The 17,773-nt window shown below is 42.1% G+C and overlaps 1 protein-coding gene across 1 annotated transcript; it reads left to right on the top strand.

Annotated features, from left to right (window-relative positions):
- The first annotated feature begins 344 nt into the window (after positions 1-344).
- Positions 345-2,402, top strand: fam110c (family with sequence similarity 110 member C). The gene has a single exon (XM_038962286.1). It carries the CDS (start codon positions 542-544, stop codon positions 1,619-1,621), a length of 1,080 nt encoding a protein of 359 aa, XP_038818214.1. The 5' UTR covers positions 345-541; the 3' UTR covers positions 1,622-2,402.
- The last annotated feature ends 15,371 nt before the right edge of the window (positions 2,403-17,773 follow it).

Here is a 17,773-nt window from a genome sequence, read left to right as displayed (position 1 = left end):
ATTAACATTAAATATTGGTTTTATATTTATGTTGTTTGTTAGGTTTAACCAAATGGGAAAGCAAGTTGAGTGTTGAAAGAAATAGGTTGCAACATAAAATATAGATTTGTTAATAATAAAATATAACAGTTGGCATTTAATCATAAATTTGGTTTCAACAAATGTAGTTAGGTTTCCTCAACAACAACAAAAAACTTATTTACTTGTAACCAGTTTAAAAAAATTGGGGGGTAGATATCAAAAACTGGTGATGATCAGGTGTACTTTGCATACCACTTGTTTGGTTCAACCTGGCCTTGCGCAAGACGGGATGGGGTTGTGTAATGTGTTTAAGCAGAAAGGTGAACACTCCCGCTTTAGTACGTGCTTGGACAAGGCACGAGCTTGTTTGTACAGTAGAACATTTCATTGTTCTTACTTCGAGCTTCTGGACATTTAGGCACTGCGCGAACATGGATTGGCAACGCGGGATCCCTTTACATTCTGAGTACAGTTTTGGAATGCCAGCTAGCGTAGTGTTTTGAAAGCAAAAACCAACAATATGACTAACAAAGGTGTAGATGCCACTAGAATTCTAGAGAAGGGTCCGGAATACCTTCGGAAACAGATGGAACTGGAGAGCGAGGAGACGGGACGCATGAGCGCAGTGGAGATGCTTGCCGCAAGTAAAAAACAGTATGTCAAAAGTCAACAGGTGGTCAACTCGATACAGGAGCCCGTGGTTAGTTTTGGATCTGCCTCTGTTAGTAGTAACGGATCGTCTAACCGGAGCTCCAACTGGAACTGTAGGAACAGTGGGAGGAATTCGCCTGCGGGTACAAGCAGTGTGCAAGGAGGGCCTTCGCCGCCGGAGGACAAACATGTGGTGCATCGGACGAGCTCCAAAAGAAGAGACTCACTTTTACTGTACCGACAGAAATGTGAACTTGTGAAAGGATCGACGCGTGAGAAAAATAAACTGAATTTGGGGCGCAGGTTGTTGCTCAGCTCTCTGGATAAGGCAAGTTTACTACCTGAGGCATCAGGTAAGGAATGTGAGGAAGAGGAAATGTATACCAAATTTACGACACCCGAAGGACTTGCCAAGGAATGTGATTCAAAGGCTGGCTATTCGAAACCCATACAGCCAGAAACACAATCTATATCTACAGATGAAGATTGGACGGACATAAGAAGCCCGGTGCCAAAAGTGTCCCCAGGTGTGATGCAGAGACCCACTCACAAAAGAGTAGCGGAAGTTCAGAGGAGGACTCGCAAAGGGGTCGGCCGTTCTCACTCTGACATCAGCTCAAGATATTCCAAAAACTTTGCCGACTTTGATGCCTTCTTCAAATACTGCGGACTGAATGGCGACGTCATAGAGTCCCTGGGCAAAGAAAACTTTTCCGCATGTTCGGATGAACTTGCCAATAAAATCCGAAGCGTCAGCATCTCGACGTCAGATGACGGGTTCACACGGAATAGTGGCGAGGACAGTAACGAAGGATTACTGGAAGAGGAGATGCATGAAACTGTTCGACAGGGGACATCGGTAATTGAGCGCAATGCCAGGATTATAAAATGGCTGTACAGCTGTAAAAATGCCAAAGAGTCTGGGAAGAAATTACGAGATCTAAACTGACATTTCTGTATTCAACGCCTACATATAGGCTTATTTAGCAGTGTAGGCCTCTCTATTAGGCCTGCCTATAGGCTGCCTGTTTTAGGCCTACAACATAACCTTAGCTATTCCTTACCCACTAAAATGTTAAGCTGCGTCTGCCTCTGAAATGCATCATTATTTCAATCCAAGCAATTGACATAAATATATCTGTTAGACTACTCACTGCCAAGTTGTCTATCAGAGTCTAACATATGGATACTACATGACATTCCTGGCCTTCACACAATGTTTTCTTGGCTATTGCACAATAGGTTATATGTGTGTGTGTGTGTGTGTGTTTGTATTACTATCCTTGTGGGGATCAGAAGTCCTCACAAGGATAGTAAAATAAGGACAATTCAGATAAGTGGGGAAATGTTGCTGGTTCCCACGAGGAAAAAGGCCATTTTAGACTTAGGTGTTTGGGTTACAATTAGGGTTAGGGTTAGGGAAAATATGATTTTGAATGAGAATCAATTGTTTGGTCCCAACAAGGATAGTAAAACAAACATGTGTGTGTGATTTCACTGTTCACTACTTCGCTGATGAAACACGTTTATTGGTTGTGTTTGAACGCTTATGTGTTAGTACAAATGTTACAAGTACAAATAGTCAACCAAGAGAATCTGTGAGGTCTATCTTTGGACTATAGGTTTTATTATTGCTGTTATTTTTATAGACATGACCTGTATTTCTGGTGGAAATAGACCTTTGTACAGTATGTGTTCTTATGTCAATTAAACCGTTAACCTCTTCCGGATTATAATTTCATGAACAGTTCTATTGGAATGCCAAAGCACATCTAGTTATTGCCACATTGTAGAATCATTAAACAGGTCAATCAATACTGGGCATAAATATCTCTGGTACAGATTGAATGGATGGTTTCAGGGTTTTTATAATTGTCTGAGCCCGAGGCAACCTGAACAAAAGTTTCTTGTCTCTAGGGCAGGTAGTCTTGAAGCAACCATGAGAGAGTGCACCTGGTAATTTGAAAATGTATTAGGTTAAAAGTCAATGTTTGAATGTTACTGAATATCTCTTCCTTTTTTTTCTTGCACATTCTGCCACTATTACTCGTCTCTATTTCACTCTCTCTCTGTTCTCCCCTCAACCCTACCTTCTTCTCTCCCTGTAATTACAGCCCACAGGCAGTAACATGACAGGAAGAAAAGTGAGGGGGAGAGAGAGAGAGAACACAGAACCACACAGTCAACTACTCATGTGTGTATATGGATTATACATTCTTAATCCACATGTCCATCTGTTAGCACACACATACCACTGGGCACAAACTGGTTGAATCAACGTTGTTTCAATGTAATTTGTCAATGTGTTGTGACGTGGAATCTATGTGGAAAATACATTTGATTTGAAAAAAAGGAATCAACGTTAACTGTTTTGAGGGTGAAATTTCAACCACAGAATTATGTCATCATGGTAACCAATTTTTAACATAGACAAACCTTGTATTAAATATGTTGAAGTTGTACATTTGAAACAACGTCAGATCTTCAACATTATATCCACTATCAAAAAAGTAAACAATAGGCTGAGCAGTACCTCCTACTGGAGAATTGAGCTATCTACATCTATCCATTATGTCCCCCCTCCAGGGTTTTAAGCAAGCCCTGCCCCACTTATCTTTGATATTTGTCACCAATTACTACCAATGTGCTATCGTGAGAATGACTATTGAGAGATCTCTTAATAAGCGGGCGACAGGTAGCCTAGGGTTTAAGAACGTTGGGCCAGAAACTGAAAGGTTCAGTTTTCACCAGGTGAAAACTGTCGATGTGCCTTTAAGTAAGGCACTTAACCCTAACTGCTCTGATAAGTCACTTAGTCTGCTAAAGGACTAAAATGTAAATGTAGTGACTAGATTCACTGTTGCTATCAAAGTCATTTTAAAGGGAAGGCTTAAAAGAGCAAATGAAGTGTAAGCAGACTTTACATATCATCAATGATACTATTTAGGCCTATATACTATAGCATTTGCAAAGTCATCAACAGCTCGTTTTAAATTTAACCCCAGGGTTCAACTAAAAATAGACAATACATATACAGTGCATTTGGAAAGTATTCAGACCCCTTGACTTTTTCCACATTTTTGTTACGTTACAGCCTTATTCTGAAATGGATTCAATTGGGTTTTTTCCTCATCAATCTACACACAATACCCCATAATGACCAAGCAAAAACAGGGTTAGACATTTTAGCAAATTCATTACAAATGAAAAATAACACATTTACATATCACATTTACCCTTTTCTTTGTACTTTGTTGAAACATCCAAGATCTCTGGCTGGGCCACTCAAGGACATTCAGAGACTTGTCACTCCTGCGTTGTCAAGCGGGCTGTCATGTGTCTTTTACTGAGGAGTGGCTTCCGTCAGGCCACTCTACCATAAAGGCTGGATTGGTAGAGTGCTGCAGAGATGGTTGTCCTTCTCGAAGGTCCTCCCATCCCCACAGAGGAACTCTGGAGCTCTGTCAGAGTGACCATCGGGTTCTTGCTCACCTCCCTGACCAAGGCCCTTCTGCCCTGATTGCTCAGTTTGGCCAGGCTGCCAACTCTAGAAAGAGTCTTGGTGGTTCCAAACGTCCTCCACTTAAGAATGATGCAGGCCACTGTGTTCTTGGGGACCTTCAATGCTGCAGAAATGTTTTGGTACCCTTCCCCATATCTGTGCCTTGACAAAATCCTGTCTCGGAACTCTACGGACAATTCCTTCGACCTCATGGCTTGGCTTTTGCTCTGACATGCACTGTCAACTGTGGGACCTTATATAGACAGGTGTGTGCCTTTCCAAATCATGTCCAATCAATTGAATTTACCACAGGTGGACTCCAATCAGGTTGTAGAAACATCTCAAGGATGATAAATGGAAACAGGATGCACCTGAGCTCAATTTCGAGTCTCATAGCAAACAGTCTGAATACTTATGTAAATAAGGTATTTCTGGGGGGGTTGTAATAAATTTGCTAACATTTCTAAAAACCTGTTTCGTTTTTTAATTATGGTGTATTGTGTGTAGATTGATGAAGATTGAATTTTATTTAATAAATTTTAGAATAAGGCTGTAATGTGGAAAAGATCAAGGGGTTTGAATACTTTCTGAATGCACTGTAAGCCTAGGGTTTTCCTGCTTTGATTGATGTCAAATGTAATCTTCATGTTAATAATGAATATGTTGGATTCACATCTCCATTTCAACCAAAAATCTAAGTTAAAGAATAGGACTAAATCACAAACTTTATTTAAAGTGCTGTTAAAGTTTGATTTGATTTATTCCTATTCTTTAACTTAGATTTTTGGTTGAAATGGAGAATCCAACTTATCAATTATTATTTTGTAAACAAACTGGAATTAAAGTCAGACTAAGTCAGTGGCACATAATATACATCTTCTTCATATGTTGATATTTGGTTACGTTGACAACCAAACACAATTCAATATCACTTTTGCAATTCAGTAAACAGCTTATTAACTTGTCAACAATTTAACAAATAATATGTTGGATTAACGGTCTCCAACTAAACCAAAAATAAAAGTTAAAGAATAGAATTAGGCCAGTGGCTCAAGCATTAGATACTGTATATCTATTCAAGCATTAGATACATCTCCTTTAAATGTTGATCTTTGGTTGTGTTGTAAACCTAGTGATAACACATTGGGAATTTAAAAAACTTCAGTCTTTTTGAGTGAGTGAATAAAGGTTTAAATCTTATTGATCAACATCTCAACCACAAATGACACACATTTTCACTTTAAAATGACGTGGTGTGCCAAGTGGGATGTTATTACACACGTTTATTTGCCAATTGTCCTAATCAGGCCATCATTAACGCCCCCTCCACTCACGAATGTGCTGTTTCCTGTCTGTTGTAGGCAGGTACACACTTTTCAGCCTCACCTATGTTATGGGCACACCCATGTCTCCTCCAGAGTTCCCTAGAAGGGGCTGACAGCAGCACAGGGACAAGTATCATCCTGCCTCTACACTCCCAAGCATTCAGAGGACTGCAACACTACTGTAAAAACCAATCCCATTTCCCTCCACTGTACCCGCACCCCACCATACCCCTGTCTGTACATTATGCCCTGAATCTATTCTACCGCGCCCAGAAATCTGCTCCTTTTATTCTCTGTCCCCAAACTCACTCGACGACCAGTTTTGGTAGCCTATAGCCGTACCCTCATCCTACTCCTCCTCTGTTCCTCGGGTGATGTGGAGGTTAACCCAGGCCCCGCGTGTCCCCAGGCACTCTCATTTGTTGACTTCTGTAACCCGAAAAAGCCTTAGTTTCATGCATGTTAACATCAGAAGCCTCCTCCCTAAGTTTGTTTTACTCACTGCTTTAGCACACTCCGCCAACCCTGATGTCCTTGCTGTGTCTGAATCCTGGCTTAGAAAGGTCACCAAAAATTCTGAGATTTCCATACCCAACTACAACATTTTCCATCCGATAGAACTGCCAAAGGGGGAGGAGTTGCAATCTACTCCAGAGATAGCCTGCAAAGTTCTGTCATACTATCCAGGTCTATGCCCAAACAGTTCGAGCTTCTAATTTAAAAAAATAATCTCTACAGAAATAAGTCTATCACTTTTGCCGCCTGTTATAGACCCCCCTCAGCTCCCAGCTGTGCCCTGGACACCATATGTGAATTGATTGCCCCCCATCTATCTTCAGAGTTTGTACTGTTAGGTGACCTAAACTGTTTTATGCTTAACACCCCGGCAGTCCTACAATCTAAGCTAGATCCCCTCATTCTCACACAAATTATCAAGGAACCCACCAGGTACAACTCTAAATCCATAAACATGGGCACCCTCATATATATTATCCTGACCAACTTGCCCTCCAAATATACCTCTGCTGTTTTCAATCAGGATCTCAGCGATCACTGCCTCATTGCCTGCATCCGCTATGGGTCCACGGTCAAACAACCACCCCTCATCACTGTCAAACGCTCCCTTAAACACTTCTGCGAGCAGGCCTTTCTAATCGACCTGGCCCAGGTATCCTGGAAGGATATTGACCTCATCCCGTCAGACGAGGATGCCTGGTCATTCTTTAAAAGTAATTTCCTCACCATCTTAAATAACCATGCCCCTTTAAAAAAATGTAGAACTAAGAACAGATATAGCCCTTGGTTCACTCCAGACCTAACTGCCCTCGACCAGCACAAAAACATCCTGTGGCGAACTGCATTAGCATTGAATAGTCCCCGCGATATGCAACTTTTCAGGGAAGTCAGGAACCAATACAGTCAGGAAAGCAAAGACTAGCTTTTTCAAACAGAAATTTGCATCCTGTAGCTCTAACTCCAAAAAGTTTTGGGACACTGTAAAGTCCATGGAGAACAAGAGCACCTCCTCCCAGCTGCCCACTGCACTGAGGCTAGGAAACACTGTCACCACCGATAAATCCACGATAATCGAGAATTTCAATAAGCATTTCTCTACGGCTGGCCATGCTTTCCTCCTGGCTACCCCTACCCCGGCCAACAGCTCCGCACCCCCCGCAGCTACTTGCCCAAGCCTCCCCAGCTTCTCCTTCACCCAAATCCAGATAGCAGATGTTCTGAAAGAGCTGCAAAACCTGGACCCGTACAAATCAGCTGGGCTAGACAATCTGGACCCTCTCTTTCTAAAATTATCAGCCGCCATTTTTGCAACCCCTATTACCAGTCTGTTCAACCTCTCTTTCGTATCGTCCGAGATCCCTAAAGATTGGAAAACTGCCGCTGTCATCCCCCTCTTCAAAGGACACCCAAACTCTTATAGACCTATAACCATCCTGCCCTACCTTTCTAAAGTTTTCGAAAGCCAAGTTAATAAACAGATCACTGACCATTTCGAATCCCACCGTACCTTCTCCGCTGTGCAATCCGGATTCCGAGCTGGTCACAGGTGCACCTCAGCCACGCTCAAGGTACTAAACGATATCATAACCGCCATCGATAAAAGACAGTACTGTGCAGCTGTCTTCATCGATCTGGCCAAGGCTTTCGACTCTGTCAATCACCGTATTCTTATCGGCAGACTCAACAGCCTTGGTTTCTCAAATGACTGCCTCGCCTGGTTCACCAACTACTTCTCAGACAGAGTTCAGTGTGTCAAATCGGAGGGCCTGTTGTCCGGACCTCTGGCAGTCTCTATGGGGGTACCACAGGGTTCAATTCTCGGGCCGACTCTTTTCTCTGTTTATATCAACGATGTCGCTCTTGCTGCTGGTGTTTCCCTGATCCACCTCTACGCAGACGACACCATTCTGTATACATCTGGCCCTTCTTTGGACACTGTGTTAACTAACCTCCAAACGAGCTTCAATGCCATACAACACTCCTTCCGTGGCCTCCAACTGCTCTTAAACGCTAGTAAAAACCAAATGTATGCTTTTCAACCGTTAGCTGTTAACCGTTAACCCGCCCGCCCGACTAGCATCACTACTCTGGACGGTTCTGACTTAGAATATGTGGACAACTACAAATACCTAGGTGTCTGGCTAGACTGTAAACTCTCCTTCCAGACTCATATTAAACATCTCCAATCCAAAATTAAATCTAGAATTGGATTCCTATTTTGCAACAAAGCCTCCTTCACTCACGCCGCCAAACATACCCTCGTAAAACTGACTATCCTACCGATCCTCGACTTCGGCGATGTCATTTACAAAATAGCTTCCAATACTCTACTCAGCAAACTGGATGCAGTCTATCACAGTGCCATCCATTTTGTCACCAAAGCCCCTTAGACCCCCCACCACTGCGACCTGTATGCTCTAGTCGGCTGGCCCTCGCTACATGTTCGTCGCCAGACACACTGGCTCCAGGTTATCTATAAGTCTATGCTAGGTAAAGCTCTGCCTTATCTCAGCTCACTGGTCACAATAACAACACCCACCCGTAGCACGCGCTCCAGCAGGTATATCTCACTCGTCATCCCCAAAGCCAACACCTACTTTGGTCGCCTTTCCTTCCAGTTCTCTGCTGCCAATGACTGGAACGAATTGCAAAAATCTCTGAAGCTGGAGACTTATATTTCCCTCACTAACTTTAAATATCAGCTATCTGAGTAGCTAACCGATCGCTGCAGCTGTACATAACCCATCTGTAAATAGCCCACCCAATCTACCTACCTCATCCCCATATTGTTTTTATTTACTTTTCTGCTCTTTTGCACACCAGTATTTCTACTTGCACATCATCATCTGCTCATCTATCACTCCAGTGTTAATTTACTAAATTATAATTACTCCGCTACTATGGCCTGTTTATTGCCTTACCTCCTCACGCAATTTGCATACACTGTATATAGACTTTCTTTTTTTTCTATTGTGTTATTGACTGTACGCTTGTTTATTCCATGTGTAACTCTGTGTTGTTGTTTCTGTCGCACTGCTTTGCTTTATCTTGGCCAGGTCGCAGTTGTAAATGAGAACTTGTTCTCAACTAGCCTACCTGGTTAAATAAAGGTGAAATATATATACACTGCTCAAAAAAATAAAGGGAACACTAAAATAACCTAGATCTAATAATCCTAGATCTGAATGAATGAAATATTCTTATTAAATACTTTTTTCTTTACATAGTTGAATGTGCTGACAACAAAATCACACAAAAATTATCAATGGAAATCAAATTTATCAACCCATGGAGGTCTGGATTTGGAGTCACACTCAAAATTAAAGTGGAAAACCACACTACAGGCTGATCCAACTTTGATGTAATGTCCTTAAAACAAGTCAAAATGAGGCTCAGTAGTGTGTGTGGCCTCCACGTGCCTGTATGACCTCCCTACAACGCCTGGGCATGCTCCTGATGAGGTGGCGGATGGTCTCCTGAGGCATCTCCTCCCAGACCTGGACTAAAGCATCCGCCAACTCCTGGACAGTCTGTGGTGCAACGTGGCGTTGGTGGATGGAGCGAGACATGATGTCCCAGATGTGCTCAATTGGATTCAGGTCTGGGGAACGGGCGGGCCAGTCCATAGCATCAATGCCTTCCTCTTGCAGGAACTGCTGACACACTCCAGCCACATGAGGTCTAGCATTGTCTTGCATTAGGAGGAACCCAGGGCCAACCGCACCAGCATGTGGTCTCACAAGGGGTCTGAGGATCTCATCTCGGTACCTAATGGCAGTCAGGCTACCTCTGGCGAGCACATGGAGGGCTGTGCGGCCCCCCAAAGAAATGCCACCCCACACCATGACTGACCCACCGCCAAACCGGTCATGCTGGAGGATGTTGCAGGCAGCAGAACGTTCTCCACGGCGTCTCCAGACTCTGTCACGTCTGTCACATGTGCTCAGTGTGAACCTGCTTTCATCTGTGAAGAGCACAGGGCGCCAGTGGCGAATTTGCCAATCTTGGTGTTCTCTGGCAAATGCCAAACATCCTGCACGGTGTTGGGCTGTAAGCACAACCCCCACCTGTGGACGTCGGGCCCTCATACCACCCTCATGGAGTCTGTTTCTGACCGTTTGAGCAGACACATGCACATTTGTGGCCTGCTGGAGGTAATTTTGCAGGGCTCTGGCAGTGCTCCTCCTGCTCAAAGGCGGAGGTAGCGGTCCTGCTGCTGGGTTGTTGCCCTCCTATGGCCTCCTCCACGTCTCCTGATGTACTGGCCTGTCTCCTGGTAGCGCCTCCATGCTCTGGACACTACGCTGACAGACACAGCAAACCTTCTTGCCACAGCTCGCATTGATGTGCCATCCTGGATGATCTGCACTACCTGAGCCACTTGTGTGGGTTGTAGACTCCGTCTCATGCTACCACTAGAGTGAAAGCACCGCCAGCATTCAAAAGTGACCAAAACATCAGCCAGGAAGCATAGGCACTGAGAAGTGGTCTGTGGTCACCACCTGCAGAACCACTCCTTTATTGGGGGTGTCTTGCTAATTGCCTATAATTTCCACCTGTTGTCTATTCCATTTGCACAACAGCATGTGAAATGTATTGTCAATCAGTGTTGCTTCCTAAGTGGACAGTTTGATTTCACAGAAGTGTGATTGACTTGGAGTTACATTGTGTTGTTTAAGTGTTCCCTTTATTTTTTTGAGCAGTGGATATATTTTTTTTACTCCAGTTTAGAGCAAAGGCAGCACATTGCTACTAGTAGCAGCCTATTTGTGGTTTGATGTACATTTCAAGGTAGCCCCTAGGAGGCAGCATCAGATTGGAACTGGGCCTCGCTCTCCATAACAAACCTAAACGATGTATGTGGCCAATGTCTTTCTTACTGTATGAGCTGCTTATCTGCGTGAAGTTAGTTCTCATGATACATCCCATAGTAATATCTGATTTAAGAAAATCTGACTAAAACGAGATCACAAACGAAAAAATATACATATTATGTAAATTGCATCAGGGCATGCTTGCGGTCCAATGTAGAATGTTACTCACTCTGTGGAAGTGTCCTTACAACAAGGTGTCTGCTTGTGATCTGCTTCTCTCTCTCTCACACACACACACACACACGCACGCACGCACGCACGCACGCACGCACGCACGCACGCACGCACGCACGCACGCACGCACACACACACACACACACACACACACACACACACACACAGATAGGGCCATTCTTTTCTGTATTTAAAAAGGCCCGGAGTTTGTGTGTGCGTGTGCTGACAACTAAAAAAAGAGACAGTGTTGATGTAGTTCATCAAAATATTTATTGATTTAAATGTGCAGTAGAAGAATAATACACGTATTCAGATTTAAGGGGGCACGAAGCCCCCTTAAATCTGCAGCAATGAGTCTTAGACAGTCCCGGACGATGCCATAGGGTGGTACTGTGGTGTCATGTCAGAAGTCAACTCCCACTCGCAATGGGTCCTAGTGCTGTCTGATGTCTGGCAGCACTCTTCACCAAAGCTTACAAGCTTTGGTTCACTTTACTTACCTGGTAGAACTTTGTAGCTGAATCCCAAATGTACCTTAGGGAAGTAAACACCTACTTCCTAGCCTGGTCCCAGAACTGTTTGTGCTCTTGTCAACTCCAATGATGTCATTGTCAAGTGAGCCAAACATGCTTGGAATGACATTGAGAGACAAGGAGCTGGCATGATAACATAAACAGACTCTTAGGCTACTGTTGGAGACCCACATGAGAGTGAGTCTGCCCAGACAGTCACAAACTGGCTGTTCATAATGTTAGGATGATGTACATCATCTAAGCACAATGACGCAATCTACTGTGGCGTTTTGCTGTCGTCACATTGATACATGTTTCGTCATCATAATCGTTTCATTTACTTGTCAAAAAATGTTCACGTCCACAAACAAGAACACATAATTTAGAGCTACTTAACCATAGCTTCACCAATGGTTACTACTTATTGTCAAATAAAAACATTCGGAAACTATTCAGACCCCTTCCCTTCTTCCAATTATTGTTACGTTACAGCCTTATTCTAAAATGGACTAAATAAAACAAATTCTCAACAATTTACACACAATACCCCATCATGACAAAGCAAAAACAGGTTTTTAGAAATGTTAGCAAATTTATTACAAATAAAAAACAGAAATACCTTATTTACATAAGTATTAGGACCCTTTGCTATGAGACTCAAAATTGAACTCAGTTGCATCCTGTTCCCATTGATCATCCTTAAGATGTTTCTTCAACTTGATTGTAGTCCACCTGTGGTAAATTCAATTGACTGGACATGATTTGGAAAGGCACACACTTGACAGTGCATGTCAGAGCAAAAGCCAAGCCATGAGGTAGAAAGAATTGTCCGTAGAGTTCCGAGACAGGATTTTGTCAAGGCACAGATTTGGGGAAGGGTACCAAAAAATGTCTGCAGCATTGAACACAGTGGCCTCCATCATTCTTAAATGGAAGTTTGAAACCACCAAGACTCTTCCTAGAGCTGGTCGCCTAGCCAAACTGAGCAATCGGGGGAGAAGGGCCTTGGTCAGGGAGGGGACCAAGAACCCAATGCTCACTCTGACAGAGCTCCAGAGTTCCTCTGTGGAGATGGGAGAACATTTCAGGCCTTTATCGTAGAGTGGCCTGACAGAAGCCACTTCTCAGTAAAAGGCACATGACAGCCTGCTTGGAGTTTGTCAAAAGGCACCTAAAGGACTCTCAGACCATAAGAAACAAGATTCTCTGGTCTGATGAAACCAAGATTGAACTCTTTGGCCTGAATGCAAAGCGTCACATCTAGACGAAACCTGGCACCATCCCTACGATGAAGCATGGTGGTGGCAGCATCATGATGTGGAGATGTTTTTTCAACAGCAGCGACTGGCAGACTAGTCAGGATCGAGGGAAAGATGAACGGAGCAAAGTACAGAGAGATCCTTAATGAAAACCTGCTCCAGAGCGCTCAGGAATTCAGACTGGGGCGAAGGGTCACTTTCCAACAGGACAACGACCCTAAGCACACAGCCAAGACAATGCAGGAGTGGCTTTGGGACAAGTCTCTGAATGTCCTTGAGTGGCCCAGCTAGAGCCTGGACTTGAACCCGATCGAACATCTCTGGAGAGACATGAAAATAGCTGTGCAGCGACGCTCCCCATCCAACCTGACAGAGCTTGAGAGTATCTGCATAGAAGAATAGGAGAAACTCCCCAAATACAGGTTTTCCAAGCTTGTAGCATCATGCCCAAGAAGACTAGAGGTTGTAATCGCTGCCAAATGTGCTTCAACAAAGTCCTGAGCAAAGGGTCTGAATACTTACGTAAATGTCGTATTTTCGTTTTTTGTTGTTGAAATTTGCAAAAAATTATAAAAACCTGTTTTTGCTTTGTCATTATGTAGTATTGTGTGTAGATTGATGAGGAGAAAAACTATTTAATCCATGTTAGAATAAGGCTGTAATGTAACAAAATTTGGAAAAAGTCAAGGGATCTGAATACTTTCCGAATGCACTGTAGCTGTCAAGCTGTTATTTTCATCCTATAGCTTACATTGGCTAGTTGTAATGGTTGGTAGGTTACTCAGAGTGAAAGATGCATTTGAAACAAAAGCCCAATGATGAGTGAGTGACACGAACTGTCCCACTTGGCAGTGTTGTGCATCATGCTATTGTTTGGTGACATCTCGCAGGTCCCCCCCATCCCCCATACCCTCCCATGTCCTGTGTGTCCCGTGCCCGTGTCCCCTTCACAGATGCTGAGCCCACATAATGGGTCACTGTCCTCAGTGGTCACAAGTTGATGCTTCAAGACAACTCAGAACCGTCAAGTTAGAATTGGTGTACGTTTTTTTTTCGTAAAACTTTCCAAGTTGGAAAATCTGAGTTTATTGGTTCCTTCACGACAACTCGGAAACCTGGGGCCTCCGAGTTGAAATTTGGGTACGTTGTTTTGCGTAGAACATCCTATTGGTTGATTCTGATACTTTTCAAGTGGGAAACTTGGAGCTCATATTTCTTCAACGATTTTCCAAATTGGATGCCGAGTTCAAGACCACTGGGAACTTGGAACTCTTCCGACATTTGATATATGACTTCGTTCAATGGTGCTTTCAAGACAACAAAGAACCTCAGAGTTAAAATTTGCATATGTTTTTTGCGTAGAGCTTCCTATTGGTTGATTCTGTTACCTTCCAAGTGGAGTAGTAGTAGTACTGTAGTAGTAGAATGTATTTGTTTCTCGCAGTCATAGACTGAATTATACAGCAATTTACAATCATAACGCAAATCATAAATAATTTTCAAATAGTAAAATCCTAATTTAGCAAATCACTTTTAAGATAATACAATATTAAAATATGCAATATACATCGAGTGAACAAATCATTAATAACACCTTCCTAATACTGAACGGACTGAAGTCAGATGTCAGAAGAGTTCCAAGTTCCCAATATTAAAATATGCAATATACACTGAGTGAACAAATCATTAATAACACCTTCCTAATATTGAGTTGCACACACATGATCCATGTCTCAGGGTTTAAAAATCCTTCTTCAGCATATTTATTTTCCTTCATCTACACTTATTGAAGTGGATTTAAAAAGTGACCATAGCTTTCATCTGGTCAGTCTAGGTCTCCGACCTGAAGATCACTGACGTCACGATTTGACCTAGTTTCTTTTCGAGTTCACAGTTGTCTTGAAAACATCAACAAATTCCAGAGTTTCTCGAGTTCCGAGTTGTCTTGAACACAGCAACTGTCTATCCAAGTCTCTCTCCGCACACAGGTTGACATTTCGAGACCTTCGACTGTAAGATTCTATCTGCGCAAAGCATAGTTCTGAGATATTGAGCATTGACGTTTTCATATCCCAGATCTCAGAACAGTTTTTTTGTGAATTATTATTTCATAAGCCAATAAGATCCTCACCTTAAAGGTACCTAAAAGTGCAGAGTTCCAAAATCCTAAGACATTTCTAAATCAGTCTTTTTGTTTTTTCTTTATGTTTAATTGTCACATACACCGGATAATTGCAGTGAAATGTGGGGGTGCAATGGCAGATATAATCTTCTGACTCAGAAATGTCAATCTGGGTTCAGCCATAATCCACTAGGCACACAGTGGTTGAATCAACGTTGTTTCCACGTCATTTCAATTAAATTACGTAGAACCAATTTGGGATTATTCTTAATTCCATTCCTTTACTTTACATTTCTGTGTATTGTGTGTGTATTGTTGTGAAATTGTTAGATATTACTTGTTAGATATTACTACACTGTTGGAGCTAGAAACACAAGCATTTCGCTACACCCACGATAACATCTGCTAAACATGTGTATGTGACCAATAAGATTTGATTTGAATAGATGTTAAGTTGACATCTGTGCCCAATGGGAAGGTTCTATCTGGCACAGAATGTTTAATCATTAAATGATGAAATAATGAGAATACTATTCCTTCTTTTTAATCACATCATCAAATATATTAATTAATGTTCATCAAACATTTGTTTAAGCGATAGTTCCCTAAAATGACAAACAGTGGTGTAGTGGAGGGTATGCGCAGGTATACGCCATATATACCCACTTATTTTTCAGGGGCATTGCGTATACTCACTTCTTAATCCCCACGATGTGTATCAAATTAGTGTAGTGGAGGTATACGTGTATCAATTAATAAGGCTGATGGAATAGATCCGAACGTTTAGCTTAAAATGTTGATAAACTATAATTTCTTCATATTTTAGGTGCAGCAATGTGCACATGGTGGTAGGCCTACGCGTGAATGTTCCAAAATGCAATTTGCGGCACAGCACATGCAAGGGGTTTCATGGACAGATATGAAAACATCCGTTAGAAATTTAGAAAGAGGGGAGATGTAAAGATGTAAAATTTGCAGATTGCATTGCAGATTGACTAGGATAATGCCAATAGATGCTAGATGCTAGACAATTGCAGATTGACTAGGATAATGCCAATAGATGCTAGACAATGAAAAAAAAGTTTTAAAAAAAACAATAGAACAGGAGAATGTACACTACAGGTCAAAGGTTTTAGAACACCTACTCCTTCTAAGGTTTTTCTTTATTTTTACTATTTTCTACATTGTAGAATAATACTGAAGACCTTACAACTATGAAATAACACACATGGAATCATGTAGTAACCAAAAAGGTGTTTAAAAATCTAAATATAGTAGCCATCCTTTGCCTTGATGACGGCTTTGCACACTTGGCATTCTCTCAACCAGCTTCACCTGGAATGCTTTTCCAACAGTCTTGAAGGAGTTCCCACATATGCTGAGCACTTGTTGGCTGCTTTTCCTTCACTCTGCGGTCCGACTCATCCCAAACCATCTCAATTTGGTTGAGGTCGGTGATTGTGGAGGCCAAGTCATCTGATGCAGCACTCCATCACTTTCATTCTTGGTAAAATAGCCCTTACATTGCCATCGAGGTGTGTTGGGTCATTGTCATGTTGAAAAACAAATGATAGTCCCACTAAGCCCAAACCAGATGGGATGGCGTATCGCTGTAGAATGCTGTGGTAGCCTTGCTGGTTAAGTGTGCCTTGAATTCTAAATCAATCACTGACACTGTCACCAGCAAAGCACCTCCACACCATAACACCTCCTCCTCCATGCTTTATGGTGGGAAATACACATGCAGAGATTATCCGTTCACCCACACCGCGTCTCACAAAGACATGGCGGTTGGAACCAAAAATCTCCAGTTTGGACACCAGACCAAAGGACAGATTTCCACCGGTCTAATGTCCATTGCTTGTGTTTCTTGGCCCAAGCAAGTCTCTTACTCTTATTGGTGTCCTTGATTCACACAGTCTCCTCTTAACAGTTGATGTTGAGATGTGTCTCTTACTTGAACTCTGTGAAGCATTTATTTAGGCTGCAATTTCTGAGGCTGGTAACTCTAATGAACTTATCCTCTGCAGCAGAGGTAACTCTGGGTCTTCCATTCCTGTGGCAGTCCTCATGGGAGCCAGTTTCATCATAGCTCTTGATTTTTTTTTTTAAATAAACTTTTCCAGATTGACTGACCTTCATGTCTTAAAATAATGATTGACTGTCTTTTCTATTTGCTTATTTGATTTGAGCTGTTCTTGCCATAATATGGACTTGGTCTTTAACCAAATAGGGCTGTCTTCTGTATATCTTATACCTTCTGTATACCTACCTTGTCACAACACAACTGATTCGCTCAAACACATAAAGAAGGAAAGAAATTCAACAAGTTAACTTTTAACAATGCACACCTGTTAATTAAAATGCATTCCAGGTGACTACCTCATGAAGCTGCTTGAGAGAATGCCAAGAGTGTGCAAAGCTGTCATCAAGGCAAAAAGTGGCTACTTTAAAGAATCTCAAATATAAAATATATTTTGATTTGTTTAACACTTTTTTGGTTTCTATAAAATTCCAAATGTGTTATTTCATTGTTTTGATGTCTTCACTATTATTCTAAAATGTCGAAAATAGTCCAAATAAATAAAAACCCCTGAATGAGTAGCTGTGTCCACACTCTTGACTGGTACTGTATGTAAATAAGGTATTTCTGTTTTTTATTTAAATTTGTAAATGTATTTTTTCATCCATTTTAGAATAAGGCTGTAAAGTAACAAAATATGGAAAAGTCAAGGGGTCTGAATACTTTCCGAATGCACTGTATATCACCTTACATACAATTATTTTTGATTGACAACCCAGAATTGTGTGATTGGA

This window comes from Salvelinus namaycush, chromosome 24, assembly GCF_016432855.1.
Source record: "Salvelinus namaycush isolate Seneca chromosome 24, SaNama_1.0, whole genome shotgun sequence".
Taxonomy (NCBI): Eukaryota; Metazoa; Chordata; class Actinopteri; order Salmoniformes; family Salmonidae; genus Salvelinus; species Salvelinus namaycush.
This window is presented reverse-complemented; position numbering and strand designations above follow the sequence as displayed.